Source organism: Juglans microcarpa x Juglans regia, chromosome 6S (assembly GCF_004785595.1).
Source record: "Juglans microcarpa x Juglans regia isolate MS1-56 chromosome 6S, Jm3101_v1.0, whole genome shotgun sequence".
Classification (NCBI taxonomy): Eukaryota; Viridiplantae; Streptophyta; class Magnoliopsida; order Fagales; family Juglandaceae; genus Juglans; species Juglans microcarpa x Juglans regia.
Window position 1 is genome coordinate 22016089 of NC_054605.1, and position 22005 is coordinate 22038093.

Genomic DNA, 22005 nt, shown 5'->3' on the forward strand with positions numbered 1-22005 from the left:
TTAACTAATCGCAAACCCCGCACACCCGTCCAAATCAGCATTGTGAAATATCTATCTTACCCCCGTTTTAAATACAACCTTTCACCTTTCCTTAGCTGATCACCACGGATTACAGTCCCCCTTCTCTCCCATCTTCTTTCTCCAGCAGCCGTTCGACCAGGAAAACTGCAGACTACGAGATAGTTCTGTTTTTTTTTTTTTTTTTTTTTTTTTTTCAGTTTTTTAATACACGTCAGCCGGTGTGCGGCACTTGAGCGGCCTTCCCTGTAGCCCTTCTGGTCTTGGTAACGGTGATGCTTTCCTCCGCATACTTGGGAGGAGTCCACCTTCTTCCTCACCCTACAAACCCTCACTCACGCCCTCCACGGAGCCTCACACCTGATCTTCTCCACAACTTCAACACCCCTTTTGAACTCAAACAGGTCCATGCCCACCTCGTCAAAACCAACACTTCCCTCTCAATTCTCCCTCTCTCTCGGCTCTGCTCCGTTTGCGCTCTCACCCCTAGTTTCGCTTACGCCCAACGAATCCTCGACCGCCTCGGAAAGCCCGACATCGCATTCTGGAACTCGTGCTTGAAAACCTTTGCTGAAAGCGATTCTCCGAGTGATGCAATCTTGCTTTTCTATCAATTGCGTCAGTTCGATGTTTTTCCCGACACCTTCACTTGTTCTTTTGTTCTTAAGGCGTGCTCCCAGTTATCGGATATTTTACATGGCAGAATTGTTCATGGTTATATGGAGAAGCTTGGGTTGCGGTCCAATCTATTTTTGCAAAACATGATTGTTCATTTATATGCTCTGTGCGGAGCACTTGACGATGCTCTGCTAATGTTTGAGAAAATGTTACAACGAGATGTCGTGACGTGGAATATATTGATAAATCAATTGGGGAAGAGGGGAGATATTGAGGAGGCTTTTGATTTCTTTTCGCGAATGCCCGTGAGAAGTGTAAGGTCATGGACGTCTATGATTGCTGGCTATGTCCACTGCGGGAAGCCCAAGGAGGCTATTCACATATTTATGAAGATGGAAGAGGAAGGTCTGAAGCCAAATGAGGTGACAGTGGTGGCTATTCTTGCAGCTTGTGCTGATTTGGGTGCCTTGGATTTGGGCAGAAGGGTTCATGATTACTCAAACAGAAGTGGGTTTAGGAAGAATATTCATATTTCTAACACTTTGATCGATATGTATGTCAAATGTGGATGCTTGGAGGATGCTCGTAAATTATTTGACGAGATGGAAGAACGGACAATTGTGTCGTGGTCGGCAATGATTGCAGGGCTTGCAATGCATGGGCAAGCTGGGGAAGCTTTGAGACTCTTTTGTAAGATGATTCAGATAGGCATGAAGCCGAATGATGTGACCTTCATTGGACTATTGCATGCTTGTAGCCACATGGGAATGATAGACAAGGGGCGCGAATTTTTTGCCAGCATGACTAGAGATTACGGGATAATTCCCAGTATTGAGCATTATGGTTGTATGGTTGATCTATTTAGTCGGGCAGGCCTTCTTCAAGAGGCCTACGAGTTTATCATGAAAATGCCTATAAAATCCAATGGGGTTGTGTGGGGAGCTTTGCTCGGTGGATGCAGAGTCCACAAAAACATTGAAATGGCTGAAGAAGCAATCCGACACCTTTCTGAACTGGATCCACTTAATGATGGATACTATGTGGTTCTATCAAACATTTATGCGGAATCACAACGCTGGGAGGATGCGGCAAAAGTGAGAAAGTTGATGAGAGAGCATGGAGTGAAGAAAACCCCTGGGTGGAGTTCAATCACGGTAGATGGAGTGCTTCATGAGTTTGTTGCTGGGGACGAATCCCATCCTCAAGCTGAGGAGATATTCCAGATGTGGGGCAAACTACTTCAAAAAATAAAGCTAAAAGGATATGTACCAAAGACTTCAGTTGTACTGCTGGAGATAGACGAGAATGAGAAGGAGAAATTTCTATATCGTCATAGCGAGAAATTAGCACTGGCTTTTGGGTTGATGAAAACACCATCCAGAATGCCGATTAGGATACTGAAAAATCTTCGTGTTTGTGAGGACTGTCATGCTGCTTTCAAACTTATCTCAGAGATTGTCGATCGAGAAATAGTTGTGCGAGACAGAAATCGGTTCCATTGTTTCAAAAACGGTTCTTGTACATGCAGGGATTACTGGTAGTTTTTCTCCATGTAGATTGTTATTATGCAATTTTCATCATTTTGAAAAGCATTCAATTGAATTTCACATCAAAGATTTGTTCTGTCGTATGCCACGCCACTTCATCTGTAGGCAAACTTGCATTCCTATCCGTCAACTGAGAACTTCAAAATAGTAATAATAACAACAATAATAACCATAGTAATAATAACTACTTGCATCTTTACAATGCCTATCCCTATATGAAGTAACATATTTGAAATATAATGAACTCTAGTGCTGCTTCATCTTGGACCTTCATCAGCAATGGTGTAGCGTTGCTTCATCTTCGTCTATCAGCATTGGAGGACCTGGAATGTAACATGTGTGCAAGACCTTAAATTGGCCATGGTGATTAAATCAAGCATGTCAATGGAAAATACCAGGTGCTTTGGGGCACGAAGCCAATGGACAATGGTCAGGGCCGTCTAGACCCCACCAGTTTGGTCCAATAATATCCCTGGATTGAAGGGCGAAGAAAAGTATGACTCCCATAAAGGCAACTCCAGCATCTAAACCAGCCAGATAAGATGTAGTTCTGTCTAGCCCACCATCCTTTGAACTTTCTGTAAACATAGAAGTTAAAGAAAATTCCAACAGCTCCCCAAGCTCAGTAGTTCACTGCTCTAGCTGGTGGCATTCCCGCTGTACCTCTAAGGAGAATAGGCATGTGTATGAGGCGTAACCACTTTTGGTTGGGGAACTTGCGTGAAAGCAGCCAGCCGGGAAAAGGTGCTAGGAACCCGATGAGGAAGAACCAGTTCATTCGGAGCCGGCCCATGACTCCCCATGTAATGGAAGTGTAAGGAGATTTTTCTCACTTCACAAAACCCACTGGGCCTCAACCCAATATCCGACCCAAGGGTCACCAAGACCATACTGGGAGTAAGGTGTCAACCAGGGAAATGAGTCAAGTAACTGATAGGACAGGTCAGCCTAACATCGCTTGGCCGCGTTCTGAACTTGGGAATTTGCATGGAACGCAATGAGAAATGCAGAAAACCCTTGATCCATTAACATCAGAACATCTACGGCTCACAAAGGATAAAAACAAGTCTGAAAACTACGCCGCATTCATGGTCCCACTACCGAACTACGCCACATTTATGGTACCGTCGCAGAACCACGCCACATTAAAGGACTCTGACAGTAGGAATAGTAAGAGGGGCGTGAACTCCGTGGAGACAAACACGATTTGCACCACCCCAAACTCATGGTATAAATAGCAAGCCTCAGGTACAAGAAAGCTCTCGAATCTCTAGACTCATTTACTTATTTGCAAACTTTCTAGAGAATTGACTAATTTTGGCATCGAAGACTCCTCGGCCTCAAGGCCGCCCTCTCCTAGTTGTCTTCTTTCATATCTTTCGCATGCCCATTTCTAAATACCTAAGTTGTCAAAGCCTGGTTTAAAAGTGTGCGAAACACGACATTAATTAGAAGCATTGTAGAAAACATCATCCCAAAGGCATGTCCATGGACTTCCCATCTGGCAACAACAATACATCACAAATGTTCTCGATCGTTGTCAAAAGCCACCCCACCATGCTATGCTGAAGTAGGCGATTGAAGCAACCAAGGTTCCAACTAACTGAGAATATAGATTAAGAAAACCACATTAATAATATACGAAAAGAAAATGACAAACTTATGCTTAAGGTACCCACCTGTACAATGAACATGGATTTTCGAAGGATCTTCATATAGTGACCTAATTTGAAGTCATTAAGAAAGCTGAGTGCTTGTGCCATGCTATTATAGCCATAAGTCTTGAAGGTCACATTAGCAAGGGGCTTCCTAGGGTAAATATTCCCAATAACCATCTCTGTAATCACATTAAACCCTAGTTGCTGCAATTGATGTTAACAAAGTTTAAGTACAAAAATGCAGAGAATAGTGAAAACCATAATGCTACAGATCCTACCTAGTTTGTTGTGGCTTGAATGATCCCAACGGCCCAACGGTAAAAAACATCGCAATACCACAAGCAAGTAAAAGTCCCCACCACGGAAGTTGGAGTTGTTTGTCAAAACCTTCACAAGCGTACAAGGCAAGAGCCACCATTGCAATTAATAAGATGGCATGAAACCACCATTGAGGCACTGCTTCATAGTTCTTCTTCACCAGCCTTGTATAAGTTTATTCCTACCTCATTTTCTTCCTCTTTCTGTCAATGTTGCCAATTCCTAGAATACTAACAATGTACCCGAGTGCATACAGTTGCCCAACAACTTTATTCATCTGACTTCTTTAGCCATTTCCGCATCTGTCATATTTGGGAGAGCTTGCTTCGTGGCAAAGCATTTAGCAATGCTAGCAGCTTGGTGAGGGCTGGCTGTCTGGGGACAGGTTAAGGCAGGGTCTGGTGAAACATCCGAGAGATCATCTTTTGCTACAACTGTAGTATTTTTCGATAGTTGCCAAATTGTTCTGCTCGATTTTTCTTTAACTAAAACATAGAAAGAAACAAAGTTCATGAAAAAGGTTGTCATTTCATAAGAATGATGGAAGAACTAGTAATTAATTTTAGGAACCTACCTTCCATGGAAGATTAGGGCAACATGTGAAATACTAGTTGCTAGCATTGCAAAGCTCAACCCGTAAGTGAGGGCAAAGAAGACACTCAGATAAAGCTTGCTGTAGGTATTGTAGCGTACTCCAAAATCAATATGGAAAGTCTCGGATTCAGAACTCTGGATAAGTTGTAAGGTTGACAGGTATGGTCAAGTGTGGGAGGAAAATATTGGAAACTTCTTAGCGTCATATGCGTTACTCCAATAAGCGATCAGGTTAAGAACATAGACAATCAAGACAAACGCACCAAAGTATTGTCGATTGCAAAGTCGAGGGTGGCTAAAGGGTTGCCCAAGAAGCCATAAAGACCTCCACCAATCTGTTGGGTGGTGACAGAGTCCTTCCAAGTCCAACGTGGCAACGTACAAAGGAAAGAGCTGATATTGAAGGAAAAAGATAGCTCGACACCACCTGGTAGACCACCTGGTAGTAAGCGAAGCTCGATATAAATACTATGAAGAAGAATTGTGGCCTTGTATTTCCTCCCTTGGGTCTTTTTTCCTTCTCATGCAAAGCCTTGCATAACATTACTTTCAAGTTTAATTTGTTTCAATATTTTCTTTTTTGAATATTTGTTGAATATGAGAGATAGGCACAATCGAGTCGTGCTACACAATAGCTCCAAGATTTAACACATTCCGCACACCCAATGACATGAAAAAAAAAATAGAAATGGTGAAAATCAACCCATGCAAAAACCTACAAAAGCAACCCTTATGTTCTCGTCTTTGTCCAAGAAAGAAGACTCGTCTTCACAGACTCATCTGAAACCCTAGCTCTAAATCTGCAACTATCTTCACAGATTCATCAGCTTGTAATTGAGAAATCCATCATTGAAGAATTGAGAAAGAAAAGAACAATCCCCAAAAAAAAATTAAAAAAAAAAAAAAAAACTAACTGCCAATTAGGCCTAATATGAAGATCTGCTTCCTAATCTTCCCATGTAGTCCAAGTCGAACCTCATCAACTTACCCATCCATCATTAATAACAACCTAATCAATACAAACAAGAAAGAAGAAAAAAAGGAAAAAAAGAATAGTTTGCTGAAGAAAACAATGCATGCTAGTAATTACCTTAATCATCAAACAAAGGAATAATCATCAAAAAATTGGAATAGAGTAAATATTGAGTATGAAATACAAAAACCCGAACTAAGAAGGAACATTAAAGGAGGAAATGGAAGGGAAATGCCAATGAAATTCTCTCTAGGTCTTGCTCGCTGGAATGCTGAAGTTAGAGGAGCCGAAATCCTTGGTATTCACTGCCCACCCTAGCTTATGTTCTCGCCAGAACATGAATGAGAAGGAGATCGATGGCGGTGACGTGAAGGAGGAGAGAAAGGGGAGTGTCGAGGATCAAGCTAACTACAAAACCTGCATGTAGAAGAATGAGACAAATAATTAGGAGAAGTCATCAATCCTGGAGTCTAAAGTTTAGCTGTTTTTAAATTTGAAATTTGTAACTCGTAGGCACAACTCACGGCATCTGTTAGGCATTAATTTTCCTCTAAATAGTCTGTACATGATAAACATTTTGATAATTGGAAATATACTTTCAAACACTTTTCTTATTCTAAATTCTACAGGGAGCAAGAGAACAAAACAGGGGAAATGAGAAGAAGAGCAAGGACGTGTGAAAATCAAAAGGGGGGAAGAGAAGGGGACGGGAGAAAGAGGGAGAAAGAGAAATGTGTTTAAATATAAAGGCAAAAAAGAAAATTCAAATGTACTTAAATGCTATGCACATGTGAATTTTATATACCATACTACCATATCACTATATTATATAAGATATAACTTATCATCATTGAATGATCTTTTATTAGATAATTCTTTATCATTCAATAATGATAAATGTGTTATATCTTACATAGCAGAATAAAAGTGGGATGGAAATGTAGTGTATAACACTACTCTTAAAACATTCCCAATGGATTCTTTATCATATCCTTACATTACCAAAATCTATTTTTTCTATTTTACATACTGACTTTTACAATATATCATACATCAACTTATCTATTTTTTTCATATCATTTAAATATTATACTTTTTAATATTTTGTGGGAGAAAAAGTACAAGAAGAGAGATTGTTGTGAGGGAAAAAGTACAAGAAAAGAGAGAAAATAAAGAAAAATGTTTATATTTGTGCACAATCCATACTACATGTAGTAGCAATACTGTAGAAAAATTGAAAATAGATATGAAATGCGGGTACACTTTTGTACAACTTTCCTTCAAATTTTACATAAAAATAGGTTTTACAAAATGGATGCTCTTACGGAATCATTATTTGTTATCAAGATAGGGAGGGCAGGGGATTGGAAGGGAAACCCGCAATGATAAACTCTGGTAGATTTTCGTTTTAATTAAAAAGAATAGTACTATATGTCCTTTCAGTATCACTTGCACTTTTTAATACAATACTCATTTTGTTAATTTTTTTTAAATTCAAAATTTAAATTTCAAATTTACGACCTATACACAACTTTAAAATAAATAAAATAATCTTTATTTTAAAAAAATAATTAAAATTAAACTCATCAAATCAAAAGCAAAAGTCTAAATAAATTTTTAAAATATTCTTTTACTAAATAATTGTGTAAAAATTGTGATTGAGTTGTCACGACTCATGACCCTCCACCAATGCAAACTTTCATCTACCGCAACAGTCACCCATGAGTACCAATACCATAGAAACCTGGACAAATAATACTCTTTACTAGGTTGATACTAGAAACCAATGAGATTCTCCACGAATTTCAATCTAAAACAAGAGAATACATTTCCATTTGGTATGCAAACCAAACCAAGAAAAAAACTCTCTAAAGCAACACACACAGCTACGTGGGGGTCGACCAAATTCTCTGATTAATTTAGCCTTGTCCCCAAAACCAGGCCCAGCTAATCCATTTTAGCCTTATCATCCCAAATCCAGTATAATAAAAACTGAGTTAGCCATAAACATCAACCAGCTGCATTACAATCTGGTAGCAGGAACCAAGGACAAGATTACTTGAAGAGTTGGGGATTCAGCCAGTCCCTGCACAAAATATAAACAAATAAAAGGCATATCACCGAGCGAGTACAGTTTCAATTAGTAACAGTTAACTACATAACAACATAAATTGGAGGTACAAGAGACGTGGAAGACATGGGTCTCGGCGCTCACTTGCTGATATCATCAAGGTGATCATCAAAATCTACAACATCCTTCCATTTTTCAGTTGAAATATAATCCAGTAGTACTACATTTGCCGATGGCTCCCGAATGTTCAACTGGCTGCTTCCATCAGATCCTGCGGGCTTCCAATTCTTTGATGCATCCCTCGTGTAGAGCTGATTTAATGAAAAGTAACATACAATTACAAGTAAAAAACAACATATGAAATTTTGGTCAACGGAAATCTAACAGACGACTACTTATCAAAAAGAAAAAAAATCCAACATAAGGCACACCGCATTGAGAAAAAGACAAGAAAGTAAAACACCATCAAGAAGAACAAAGAACAATAATTCCACCAAGGCTAACAGACAATAATAACAGCAACGTTATTTCCAAGTTTTTTGAAAACTTTTTTTTTTTTTTTACAAGTGTTTTTTGAAAACTCAATTATATAAACCTTTTTTTATAAGTCCTTTCATATAAATCTTCACCTGGCAATTTACCTAAAGTCCAAGTTCCTAATCAGCAGCATACACAGTTAGAAAGGAAATGACCTTAAGATCATATACACCTGATCGGAATGAATTAGTTACTCCAAGACCAACATGCTGCTCTGGACAGCACCATAACTTAATCACAATCAAGGGAGAATAAAATGTCCAACCAAGCCCGCCCGCCCGCCCATCCCGCTCCCTCAAAAAGAAAAGAAAAAAAAAAGAGATAATACAGGTGGACGGTTGGAATTGATGTAGAGTGGCACTAGAGATGGTCTGAAGCAGCTATACAAAAGTTAGGATCTTGAAGGAATGTAGCACTTAAAGATGGTCTGATGCAGCTCTTCAACATATACAAATAGCCTCTATCAAATTGTTTCCAGGGCATATCAATTTCTCTCTAATAAAGTCTAACAAAGTTTACAAAAGAGGCAAGTTTGATTCCAGGCCAATTTTCGCAATAGCTTTGACATTAAGCATCCATGAGGTCACTAGGTGATCTGATAACTTTTTTTTTTTTTTTTTATAAGTAAAATAAGTATATATTCATCCAAACAACTGTCAATTACAAAATCAGAATATGCCCTACTTATGTAGGAGCATTAGAAACTAAAAACTCATGAAAGTCCATGCCATTAAAGTCCACAGCAATGGCCCAAGTACAAAGAGTCCTAAAAAATAACATTTTTAGCTCCGCCATAGATCTCTCTTTGACTTCAAAAATCCTCTCATTGCGCTCTTGCCACAAGCACCACATAATACAGATAGGAATCATCTTCCAAACCGCTTTGATCTGTCGCACACCTCGAATCGAGGTCCAGCAAGCCAAAACATCCAACACAGTTTTCGGCATAACCCACGCTAAATCCATTCTGCTGAGCACCTCATCCCAAATAGTCCTGGCAATCTCACAATGTAAAAGTAAATGATTCACCCCTTCTTTTACACATACAACACCAGTCTACTATGATTATGCTTCTTTTTCTCAAATTATCCGTAGTAAAAATCTTTCCCAAAGACGCTGTCCACACAAAGAAGGAAGCTTTGGGAGGAGCCTTATTACGCCAAAGCTTTCTCCAGGGAAATTGTATCTCAGGAACTTGTGTGAGTACCTTGTAAAAAGAGCAAACAGTGAACACCCTTTTCCTTGTTGGTCTCCACCACAGATCATCTGCATGCTGGGTATTTGGGCTACAAGAATACAAAAGACTATAAAAATCTACAAAACTCCCCAACTCTCAATCCTGTGCTGCCCGATTGAAGTTGATATTCCAGTGGATGTTCCTTCCTACAACTTCCATTACCTCCGCCACCATGGCATCTTTAGCATTTGCAATCAAGAACAGTGTAGGAAACAAGTCTTGTAAAGTACTAGTGGTACACCAAACATCCTTCCAAAATCTGATCTTGGAACCTGTACCCAATTGCAGTCTTGTGTGTTGGTGGAAAACCACCCATCCTCTTCTAATATGTTTCCATAGCCCCATTCCAGAGGCCCCTCTAACTTCTCTAGTACACCAACCCCCCCCCTAAACCACCATATTTGTTCTCAATCACAGTCTTCCATAAGGCTTCTGGTTCCTTGATATATCGCCACAACCATTTGCCAAGTAATGCCCGATTGAACACCCTCAAATTTCTGATACCCAAACCGGCATTGGAGATAGGACGGCACACCATCTCCCACTTAACTAGATGGAATTTAAACTCTTCACCTAAGCCCCCCCACAGAAAATCTCTTTGTAGCTTCTCAAGACAACCTGCCACACTTGCCGGTATAGGGAATAAGGATAAGAAGTAAGTGGGTAGATTAGAAAGCGTACTTTTAATTAGCGTAGTCCGGCCCCCTTTTGACAAATACATTCTCTTCCAACCTGCCAGTCTCCTCTCTACTTTTTCAATCATAGTATCCCAAATAGAGCGCGCCCTCGGGGCTATACCCAGTGGTAATCCCAAATAGCTCATAGGGAGAGACGCTATCTTACAACCCAAAATGCCAGCCAACTCCCTCAAATTCTGAACTTCTCCAATAGGCACCAACTCAGATTTGTCATAATTCACTTTTAGACCAGACACTGCTTCAAAACAAAGCAGCAATGCCTTCACAGCCCTCAACTGATATGGATCAGTTTTGCACATAATAAGCGTATCATCTGCAAACAGCAAATGTGAAATGGTAGTGATACCCCTACTCGGCGATCCAATCTGAAAACCACAAATAAAACCATTAGTCACTAAAGCCGAGATCATCCTGCTTAATGCCTCCATAACAATAACAAAAAGTAATGGAGATAATGGATCCCCTTGTCTCAAACCACGAGAGCTCGGGAAGAAACCCTCTGGGCTGCCGTTGATTAACACAGAGAATCTTACCGTGGATATACACCATTTGATCCAAGACCTCCATCTTTCTCCAAATCCACACCTACCCAGTAAACATAGAAGAAAATCCCAATTAACATGATCATACGCCTTTTCCATATCTAACTTACACATAAGCCCTGAGCTGCCAGCCTTCAATCTACTGTCCAAACATTCATTAGCAATTAGAGCCGCATCAAGTATCTGTCTACCCTTCACAAAGGCATTTTGAGGCTTAGTAACAATCTTCCCCAAAACCCCACTCAAACGATTAGCAAGCACTTTAGCAATGATCTTGTAAGTACCATTCACTAGGCTAATAGGCCGAAAATCAAAAATCTCAAAAGCCCCTACCTTTTTAGGGATTAAAGCAAGGAAAGTGGTACTGAGACTTTTCTCAAATTTACCTACCGAGAAAAACTCCTGAAACACCTTCATAAGATCCTCCTTTATCACCTCCCAACATTCTTGGTAAAAACCCATAGAGAAACCATCAGGGCCGGGGGCCTTATCTTTTGCCATTTTCCTAACTACATCATAAACCTCTTCCTCTTCGAAAGCCCTCTCCATCCTAGCAACTTCCCCCGACTCAATAGTATCAAAAACCAAACCATTCAGAGTAGGACTCCACCCCACCTGTTCAGTGAGGAGCTCTCCAAAGAAACCAACCACGTGATCTTTTATTACCTCTTCTTCTCTACACTCGACCCCCTCAATTTTCAGCATCTCAATGGTATTATTTCTTCTATGAGAGTTTGCAATTTTATGGAAAAACTTTGTGCTCCGGTCCCCTTCCTTTAGCCAAAGAGCTCTTGATTTCTGGCGCCATGACATCTCTTCTTGTAGAATTATTCTCTCAAGATCTGCAACCAGCAAAGTTTTCTGTGCTTGCTCCTCCTCAGTAAGTGGTCTCCCTTCTTGTAGCCTTTCTAACTCCTGTATTTCTTCCCACTTAGTATTTTTGTTATCCTCTATATTGCCAAAAGACTGTTGGTTCCACAACTTTAAGTCTCTTTTTAAACATTTCAGTTTATTTGCAAAAATGAAACTGGGAGTCCCTTCAAAATGATACGAGCTCCACCATTGTTTGACTCTTTCCATAAAACCTTCAGACTTCAACCACATGTTTTCAAACTTAAAATACCTTCTACCGCTGCGAATACCTCCACAATCAAGCAAAATAGGCCAATGATCCGATGCTAGGCATACCAAACGTGTTTGCCAGACATCAGGAAAATGGCTTTCCAGCTCAGGTGAAATTAAGAAACGATCCAAACGGGACCAGGACTGATTATTCGACCATGTGGCTACACCCCCTGCAAGTGGAAGGTCGATCAAATTCAAGTAAAAAATATACTCAGAGAACTCCAAACTTGCTGGCCTCAATCTTCTACTTCCAGAAACTTCACTTTGGAAACGAACCACATTGAAGTCCCCCCCAATACACCAAGGGAGCTCCCACCAGCTATGCACCCCTACCAGCTCGTCCCACAACAATCTTCTGTCAACATCTTGATTAGGCCCATACACACCTGCAAATGCCCACACAAAACCATCTGATACACATTTAAATGAGCATGCTATCAAATATCTCCCTATGTATTCCTCCACTTTCTCCACCACACGCTTATCCCACATCACCACAATTCCTCCCGATGCCCCTGAAGAGGCCAAGTATACCCAATCTACATACATGCTGCTCCATAAACTCCGCACAGTCTTCCTACTGATCATACATACATGATAACTTCACTCTTCCAAATGTTCATGCACTATACTTATGTGTATGATCAAACATACATGGTGCTTTTTGTTTTTGAAGGGCCCGTGTGACTGAAACAGGGTGCCATGAAAGTGGAAAGTTTCAGCTTCTTTTTCCTCCAATCACCTCTGCATTCATGCCAGGACATGAGCTCTTTCTCTAAAGCATGTTAACAGGCAGAGTTTTGCTGCAGCAAGTATAAGCAAAAATACGACGTTCAATGCAACACTAGTGAGTTGGGGTGGGGCTATTTCAAGCAAGATTATTCACAAGACAACTTCTTCTAGGGAGTGACAGAGTAACTTATAAGGACCATATATAGTTAAGTTGTTCCCATCATATATACAAATCACCCCACCATTTCCAGAAAGTTCTGCATATCCCAATCAAAGCCCATCACCACAGCAATAAAATTTCATATATGCACATAAATCAATTGCACAGTTTCATAATGTTGAAACATATCATTACTTTATATGCTATTCCAATCGCAATGCTGCAACATCATGGACTATATTTAATATTTCTGCCATGGTTTCAAATTTGGCAGAATATTACAAACCATCCACTATCCAGAGAGAAGCCAAATCATAGTAGACTGGAATACATATAAATATTTGAAGCATCAAATAAATCTAACTCTAAAAATGATGTATGATTTGATTTAAACAAATACTTCAAAAAACCTAGTGAGCCTTTGTAACGATTCAAAGAGAGCTCAAGCCAAATCTAGATTTATACTCTAAAAGGACTAGTCAATGTTATAATTGGAAATCCTTGGGACAATCATACTCCGTAAGAATTTCTCCCTTCCAAGCAATATAAGATCTCATTTACGATCCTCTCGATCTAATGCTTATTTTACTTATAAAAAAATAAATAAATTTACAATCCTCTCATACTAAATTTCATCATTAAATTCAGGATGTCCTCGTCAAGTCATTCCATTGTATGTGGCACAACTCAAGTCCCATAGTTCTGATAGATTGACTCTATACCATTTGTAACAACCCAAAAGTAATGCTATACCACAACTGAACTTATATTAATCAATACTTTTTTTATTAACTTATATTAATCAATACTATAATTGGAACTCCTTGGAATCATTATAAATCACAATAACTTCTCTCTCATTAAATGTAGGATCTCATTCACTATCCTCACACATTAAATCTAAGGTATTACACCAATGGATCAGATGATTAATTCAATTTAAAGCGTGATAAATTAAAAGTCACTTGGTTTTACATTAGAAGCCATTACGAAACTATAAAAAGCAAACACACACCTTTACCAATGCAAAAGATGGAAAGTACTGACCTGCATTACTGGGCTCCAGTCCCTACTCTTTGGTAAAGCTTCAAGCTTTTTATTATCCAACTGCAAAGAATCAAAACAACATGGGATTGAAATAGAAATACATAAAAACCAAGCCCTAAACACAAGGAAAAAAAAAAAAAAAACCATTCCAAAATCTGTATATCAATCTTTCTTATCACATACCAAAAGAACAGCAGCTTGCGGAAAGTACCGGTAGATGTGATCACCAATATTCTTGGCGGCACCGCCAAGCTCGTAATCATCATACCTCTCATTGGCATGAAAATAACCCACAATATTTATTCCTTTTGCGGCATAATGCTCCTCTATCTACAAAGAGAACCCAACCAGGCTAGAATTCAATAACAACAAAAAAACCCTATTTTTTTCACATTTTCAACTAAAGTTCCCAAAGAAACCTTTCCCGTTATAATCAAAGAAATAAAGCCGCTTTTTGTGGCATTGTGAAAACTAGGATAACAGAAAGTTATTTCCACCCAAAAAAACAAAAAACAAAAAGAACAGAGCCTTGAGCCTTTAATAACTATACAGAACCGTAATTACATAGAATTGAATATCCCTAAAATAGCGACTAGCGTCCTCTAGATTTTCGACCAGGGTCCTCTAGATTTTCGACCAGGTTAACGTTTAATTAATTCATCCTCCGTTTGCTCTTAAATCATCATGACGCAGTAGGCTGTATGTTAAACACTGGATTGGAAAATATGAATCTATTTAGTTCAATAGTAATAGTTAAGATTCTAATATGCTGTGAACTTTTGCACCTGGAGCTGTCCTAATCCCACACATACGAAATGAAAACATAAAAAATGGGCTTTCAGATGAATCTGGGAAAACCTTTTTCCAAGGAAGATATTTTATTTAGTTTTTCATTTTCCCGAAAATAAACGGATCATAAACCATGAAAACGTTAGAGGAAGGGAGGGGGAGAGAGAGAGAGAAAAAAAATTCGTACAAGGAGGAGGGAGATCTCCAGCTGAGGGAGGAGGCCTATGTGGGAGTGGAAGAGAGGGACAGAGTCGGTGATCTCGACGACGTCGTTTTGGGGGAAAACGCGACCAAGGAGGAGGCCGTTGACGGCGGAGGCCTTGTGCTTTAGGGCATGGAGGATAAGCTTTACGTATGCGTCCTGTGCGATCTCGTAACGTGAGTCGCCGCCCATGACTCAGTGAGTTACTGAAACAATCACTGACTCGCTTACGCCAAAGAAAGATTGGAGAATATATTTATATATATATATGTGGAGAACTTCGTTGGGAGGCAGATCGCAGAGCCTGCAAGATTGGTGCTCAATGCTCACAGGCACCGCACTGGGCTAGAATATTTTCAGGAATCTTCTGTAGATCAGTATCCACGACGTCGTTTATATTCCGGCTCGATTATTTTTCGTTGCTTTCTTTAATTTTATTTACAATGATGATCAATAAGGAAAGACTTCTAATTGATTTATAACTTAATATTATTATTATTATAAAAAAATTGTAATTATTTGGATTAAGGCTGCAACCCGATCAACCCAGTTCATGTTTGGGGCCGACCCAACCCAATCCGGCTCAATAGTAGATCAACCCGATATGGGACGATTCGACCCGAGATTAGAAGGAGGTAATGGGAACAAATTGGAAACAACCATTGTTACAGAGTACAGCTTACAGAGTAGTTCGATCAAATCCAAAAAAACTTACAAATCCCACTATCCCTATACAATCCGATCATATTAATACAAACAGAACGAATCGATTCAACTTCTAGACCTGACCCAAACATCCATGAAAACATCGAGAAGGCAAAGAAAAGCATCGAGCTTTAGAATCTTCCGAGAAGAAAACAAATAGCACCAAAAAGAGAACCCCAATGGCAAAAAATAGGAAAGTAGGAAAAAAAAAACACTAAACAAATCCACAGAGACAAACAAAAAGCACATCTCGTTCTCGTTGTACATTGGTAAAAAATACAGGAACCCCCTAAAACCTTTCAGACAACAGAACCTTTTACGAAATCTCAACCATCTCTCATTGTCTCGTTTTCAGCCACAAACCCATTGGAAGAAGAAGAAGAAGAATCTTCAGGGGAGCGTGAACCTTGGTGGAGGAGCTAACACCACCCATGTGCAATTTCTCGAACAAGGACTCGATATTGACGTTGTTCTTGATGGCGACGTAGAGTAGGGTGATGGAAGCCGTAGAGACCACAGATGTTGTTCTTGATGGAGGCTAGGGTTTTTGAGCTTCTAGCTTCAGTTTCATTGAACTTTTTCTTATACGACTTAAAAGGATATCGATTTCAGCTGGTTCGACCCGCAAGTTATTTCAACCCGATTTTTTTTTTTTTTTTTTTTGTGGTGGGTTCGTGTCGGGTCAAACAGATGGATCAGATCCTAACTTTTTTGCACAGGCCTAATTTGGATATTTCAGATTTAAAGTTGACATTATACCATAACTCTTTTAAAGATAATTCGTAGTCTTGCAATAATAAAAAGAAAGAATCCCTTTAAAGGAGAGGTCTTGCAAAAATGAGTAATACTACATGCAGTCGTAAAATGTACAAACGCCGTGCAGTCACTTTGAAAAAGAATGAAGTCAACTATTAAAAAATTAATTTTTTTTTCATATGAATCTCGTATATATTCACTTTTTTCAAAGTGATTACGTGGTACTTGCGTATTCATAACTGTAACTATCATTTCTCTGCAAAAATTGAACCTCCAAGCCAGCCAAAGTGCTTTTGGGTTAAGGGAAGGCTGACTTGATTGAATCGATCAAAGACAACCCAAAGTACACAAAGGGAGAGCTATATTTTGGTGCTAAAATAATATCATCTTCTCCATTTTATTGAAAATTAATAATATCTATTTAATATATTTGATTTGCTTATTATACAAAGTAAAATGACCCAAACACTCCATGTAAGATGGTCTTTATTAACATGACAGCGATCCTTTCTTTTCACATACCATTTGGATTGCTTGTTCCTTACTAACAGTGGTTGGAAATTGCCAATTAATTACTAACAGTCCAAATCATAACATGCATGATCCTCAAGTCCCATACATACATACATACATACATACATACAAGCCATAATTACGAGTATAAATTGTGAAGTTCAAAAGTGAATAATATTTTTTTACGCCCTTAATTCAACATCACAGCTTCATTTTTAATAAACACACTTGAATTATATAATATCACTCATCTTTCCCCACCTTAACAATTAGGGCATATTGGATAATGAAAATTCTCTTAAAAGTAATGAAATAATTTAAGTTAGAATGTTTTATTAAAATTTTAAAATAAAAACAAAAAAAAAAATTAAATAAAAATATGATATAGTTCAACCATTAGTTGACTACAATTTTTGTTTTATAATTTTCAAAAAAATTATTATTTTTTAGGTTTAAGTTTGAAAAAGTTGTAATTATGAAATGAAAAATTTTAAAATTAAAAAAATGTAAAGTTTGAAAATGAAATTATAAGAAGTTTTTAACTTTAACGAGACAACACCTGTGCCAGAGGCTGTTATTTATTAATTTCTAATTGTATGGAGATAAAACGTATTAATTTAATTTACCTTAATGCAAGATGTAAAACATATAGCAATTTTGAAGATGAAACTGTATTTAACCTTATTCATAAAACAACGCGTAGACCAACGATTCGAAACTATAATTGATTCATCAATTTACGAAAAGTAACAGGAAAAGAAAGGACAACATCAAGTTTACATTGGATGGATATTAAATTAATGCCATACCATACACCACTTCATTCATTGCATGTAAAAATATCGGTCCATTGCACAAGGCAACTCATAAAACCCTAAATAGAGGGTTAAAAGTACTTAGATGATGATGATGATATATGATCTTCCCATTAAATAATATACATCAGTATCAATTTTTAATGATATGATGTTATATAAGATGAGAACACTAGGTATCTGTACTCTTTGGGTACTGAAATAAGGGCTCTGTTCTGAGTCAAAACACAATTGTTTGCATATCTAAGTCTGTCTATCCCCCAAATAATATCCCCCATAAACACAAACTAAGCCACAGAAGACATTTCTATCTACACTAAACAGCGACGGATCCAAAATGCTAACATAAAAAATAACAGGCTAAACAGATACCAACAACACAATGCCCATCTAGATCAAACTAAAGTAGATTATAACAACAAAACTTAAGATGGCTATATAGTCTAACAGTCTACAAAACATGCTAAAAAAATATTACACTAAAACACGACTTTTGTAGATTATAATAAACACCACATGAGATGGTCGGTCTATTATTCTACATAACATGCTAAAATGAAATTACACTAGAACATGACTTCCATAGTAGACGACAGGCTAATCTGAATCAATCTATAAGTTTCTCTATGCCATACAATGGAAAAAAGGCTAGTAGAACTCTTCTGATATTTAAAGCTTCCCCTCTAGCAGTAAAAGGGGATCTCTAGTAGTTGCAAGAAGGTATCTATCAATGCATGAGAAACATAACTAGAGGAGCCTGTGTGAAAACCCTTCATTTCTACTTCCCACAAGGACGAAACTGACTACTGCCTTTCAATTCTACCTTGCATAAGGGTGATACCGACTACTGCCACTATAGCCTCCCCTTCCATACATCCCACCTGCTCCACCATAACTAGAACCAGGCCCAGAGTCATAACCAGCACCATAGCCTGAACTGCCATAACCACCGTAGCCTTCACCCCCACGACCATATCCACCTAAGCCACCTCCATAACTGCTACCAAAACCACCACCATAGGGTCCATAGCGACTAGAATAACCAAGGGAAGATTCACTTCGGTAGCCACCTAAGCTACTGGCTCCAAAACCCCCATAACCACCCCCAAATTCTCCACTACCACCTCCATAACCATATCCACCACCAATCCTACTGCCAAAACCACCCGGTGTCCTATAGGGACCAGGACCATACCCTCCATCAAAACCTCCATAAGAACTGCCAAAGCCACTGTAGCCATCATTGAAAGAACGAGACCTAGAGTTGCTACCATATGCAGGGGCAGGTGGTGGGTTTGAGGATTTCTTTGGTTCAGCTTTCTTGATCTCCACCTACAACAAAGCAACTTAGTTAACCTAGGTTCTGCTGCATAAACTACCATGATAGCCCTTTCCTGAGAAGGTCTATACCTGTAACAACCTCCATCTAAATTAGAAGCAATTAAATACAACAATTTCTTTGATTAAAAAACCCAAAACCGAGCAAATAAAAACCCTTAACATATATGTTATAAATTTATACGGAGAATGCAATGATGCATGCTCCATGATAAACAAGAACTGGTTTACATGCTGAATTATTAGACCCCACCTAAACAAGCTCACCTGGGTACCAGCCATTTCAATCATATTTCCATTTGATAACATTTCATCTACAACTTCATCACTGTCAAAAATAATGAATCCAAAGCCTCGAGATCGCTGCGTTTCATGATCACATATTATCTGGTGTTCCACCACTTCCCCATACTTGGAGAAGAAATTCTTGAACTCATCTAAAAAATTAAACAAACTAATTAAATAAAGATGAGAAAAGACATGCTACATAAACTAGAACACAGCATGCATTAATTTAAAACCTTCGCAAAGACAATTTTCAATCAAGACATAAGGCAATAACATAAACTAATAGCTCTACCTTCGGTGACTGAAGATGGAATGCCACCAACAAAAATCTTCTTTGTTTTGTAATCCTTTGATTGCCCTTGGCCTTTTGGAATAGTCCTCTTTATCTCAACCTGCTCAAATTTGACTTAGTTAGCAGAACTTAAGTTTTCTAAAAAACAATTACTCCATATAATATATAAATGAGTCAAAGGCATCATAAATGCACACACAGATATTGACATGACCATACCACATAAGATGGCAAGTGAATTTTTTAGATCCCATTCAGGGGACTGACATGTTTTCTATTAATTCCAACTATATAACCTCACTACAACAATAAGAACCTAAGTTATCTTTGGTTTTCAAAGTCCCATCCAATCTATGTATTTTAACCAATAAAATGTTAATGGTTCACACTGCTTGGTACGATTTAGAAGTTTATCAGTTGGACACTCATGCTTAGGTGCCACTCTTGTACATGTCCCATGTACTTGGACTATGCCTATTTATATCCTAAAAATGCTCTTGTTTTACTGATCAAAAAACAAAAAACAGAAGTTGATCTGAAAAAACTATTACTAAATGACCTACAGTGTGTGGTTTCTAAAGAACCAACTACCAAGCAAATAAAAATTAACTAAAGACCAATATTAGGGAAATCAAGTGTCAAAAACTTTTTTCACAAATTTTTTTTATAGAACTCTCTTTTCTCCTGATGTTTTACAGCAGCTAAAGTGTGAGGCCATCATCCATTCCTGCGGGGAAGGAGGAGAGAACATATATATTTACAACAATATATGATTAAATGATGATGTTCTATATCATAATATAAGGGAAGCATTAGAGAGACACCGTCACCTGTTTCCCATTGATGATATGGGTGTCTTCAATAACCTTGTCAACTACTGACGGATCAGCATAGGTAACAAACCCAAATCCTCTAGGCTGATTAGTGTACCGATCCCTCATTATCACAGCATCAGTCAGTTCTCCATATTTCTCAAAGTGGTTTCGAAACGTCCCTAATAGTTCCAAAACACAGCCAAAAAAAGCACAACAGAAAGAAAACGGGTAAGATATATATAAACTCACAAACAAGATTCCTAGCTTACTAAGGCGCTATCCAAATGTGATCTGTTAATCCAATTACATCTACGGTCACATACTTCATCAAACTAACCCAACTGAGGCAACTCATACGCAAATCACCCAAGAGAAGCAATATAGGTATACAACACCTTGCATTCATCAATCAGATCAACCAAATGAATAGAAAAAGGTATAAATTGCACTACACGTATAGCCATGTACGAGCAGAAGGCTTCTCCCATGCTTTAAGTAGACCTCTTCTTCAAATTAATCAATAAATTAGCGAAACATATATTATCCAGAAAATCGGTTTTAAATTCTGGAAACAGTTTTCCCATTTTAAGTCTTCAATTGAAATAGAAAAAACAATAGAAACAATGTGGAAAAGAAAGAAAAAAACTTACCAAAGCTCGTTTCTTTGTGCAATCCTCCAATAAAAATCTTTCTGCGTTTCAGAACACAGACATAACATAATGTTAGGAAAAAAACATAGAAAACAAACAACTCGTCCCGTCTGGTCCCCAAGGAAACGCAGGACCAAATAGAAACCAATCAGGAAATCATATAGATCCAGAATTTTCTAGGGAACCAAACGGAATTTAAATAAGACAGAGAGAGAGGGAGAGAGAGAGAGAGAGAGGAACCCAGGACTAGCGCCATCGCCTGAGTGCGGATTATCGCTCCTTGATTTCGAACCCATTGCGTGTGATTGGGGTTAGGACTTTTTTCGAGAAAGAGAGAGGGAGAAATGGAAGGATCGAGAGCTTTGGGTTAGGCAATTGGGGGAGAGATGAGGATGCTTAGGGTTTTTGAGGATAAGTGAGCGGAGAATATAAAAGGGAGAGGTACAGCTTAAATCTCTGATTTACCCCTCCTTGGAGATCTAGTCCCATTTGTGTCCCACTACCCTCCCTCTACATTTCAGAGATGTTTGTGCTAAGATCTGAAAAGTAAGGTATATTATTAAATTAAAGTAACATTAGATATTATTATCTAAGAAAGAAAGAAGAGAGTAACGTTAGATATAATTATATTAATATTATATATTTATTTTTAAAAACTGTGATTTTTATTATTAAAATATTAATTTTTATGTAAATTTTATATTTATATATTTTTTGAAAAGAATGTGCATTATTTACATATTCTATAATTATAGATACCAATTTCTTTTTTTTTAACAGCTATTTGGACGTGATTATTTCTACATATACGAACTTTGCCCAATTTTATTAGTTTTTTTTATTCAAATCTTAAATTTTATAATATTCACTATTTTAATAATTGATACATCTGTATGTATGGTCATTTGAATAAAATCACAAATATAATTAATATTTTGTTTTTGACATATTAAAAAAATATAAGTGA

General features: G+C 38.1%; 3 protein-coding genes and 1 pseudogene across 3 annotated transcripts; 1 reads left to right on the forward strand and 3 right to left on the reverse strand.

Annotated features, from left to right (window-relative positions):
* Positions 1 to 166: 166 nt before the first annotated feature.
* LOC121237939 (pentatricopeptide repeat-containing protein At4g21065-like) lies at positions 167 to 2263 on the forward strand. The gene has a single exon (XM_041134873.1). The coding sequence runs from the start codon at positions 294 to 296 to the stop codon at positions 2175 to 2177; it is 1884 nt and encodes a 627-aa protein (XP_040990807.1). The 5' UTR covers positions 167 to 293; the 3' UTR covers positions 2178 to 2263.
* Position 2264: 1 nt separating this feature from the next.
* Positions 2265 to 5300, reverse strand: LOC121237942 (annotated as a pseudogene).
* A 2171-nt stretch (positions 5301 to 7471) lies between these two features.
* On the reverse strand, positions 7472 to 15117 carry LOC121236461 (ER membrane protein complex subunit 8/9 homolog). The gene is made up of 5 exons (XM_041132887.1): positions 14852 to 15117; positions 14059 to 14205; positions 13876 to 13935; positions 7942 to 8108; positions 7472 to 7812 (listed from the first exon to the last, which is right to left on the reverse strand). The coding sequence occupies exons 1-5, from the start codon at positions 15056 to 15058 to the stop codon at positions 7782 to 7784; spliced, it is 612 nt and encodes a 203-aa protein (XP_040988821.1). The 5' UTR covers positions 15059 to 15117; the 3' UTR covers positions 7472 to 7781.
* A 3012-nt stretch (positions 15118 to 18129) lies between these two features.
* Positions 18130 to 21451, reverse strand: LOC121236460 (heterogeneous nuclear ribonucleoprotein 1-like). Its single transcript, XM_041132886.1, has 6 exons — positions 21279 to 21451; positions 21039 to 21079; positions 20404 to 20567; positions 19574 to 19673; positions 19261 to 19430; positions 18130 to 18987 (listed from the first exon to the last, which is right to left on the reverse strand). The coding sequence occupies exons 1-6, from the start codon at positions 21332 to 21334 to the stop codon at positions 18475 to 18477; spliced, it is 1044 nt and encodes a 347-aa protein (XP_040988820.1). The 5' UTR covers positions 21335 to 21451; the 3' UTR covers positions 18130 to 18474.
* Between the last annotated feature and the right edge of the window lie 554 nt (positions 21452 to 22005).

Bases quoted from the DNA above. Each gene is read 5' to 3' on its own strand.
- LOC121237939 (XM_041134873.1), top strand. From the start codon at position 294: ATGCTTTCCTCCGCATACTTGGGAGGAGTCCACCTTCTTCCTCACCCT.
- LOC121236461 (XM_041132887.1), bottom strand. From the start codon at position 15,058: ATGGGCGGCGACTCACGTTACGAGATCGCACAGGACGCATACGTAAAG. The intron at 14,206-14,851 runs GTACGAATTTTT...TTCTCTTTGTAG, and splicing joins TGGAGATCTCCCTCCTCCTT to ATAGAGGAGCATTATGCCGC. The intron at 8,109-13,875 runs GTCAGTACTTTC...TCATTAAATCAG, and splicing joins ACTGGAGCCCAGTAATGCAG to CTCTACACGAGGGATGCATC.
- LOC121236460 (XM_041132886.1), bottom strand. From the start codon at position 21,334: ATGGGTTCGAAATCAAGGAGCGATAATCCGCACTCAGGCGATGGCGCT. The intron at 20,568-21,038 runs GTAAGTTTTTTT...TGGAACTATTAG, and splicing joins GCACAAAGAAACGAGCTTTG to GGACGTTTCGAAACCACTTT. The intron at 19,431-19,573 runs GTAGAGCTATTA...TTAATTTTTTAG, and splicing joins TCCATCTTCAGTCACCGAAG to ATGAGTTCAAGAATTTCTTC.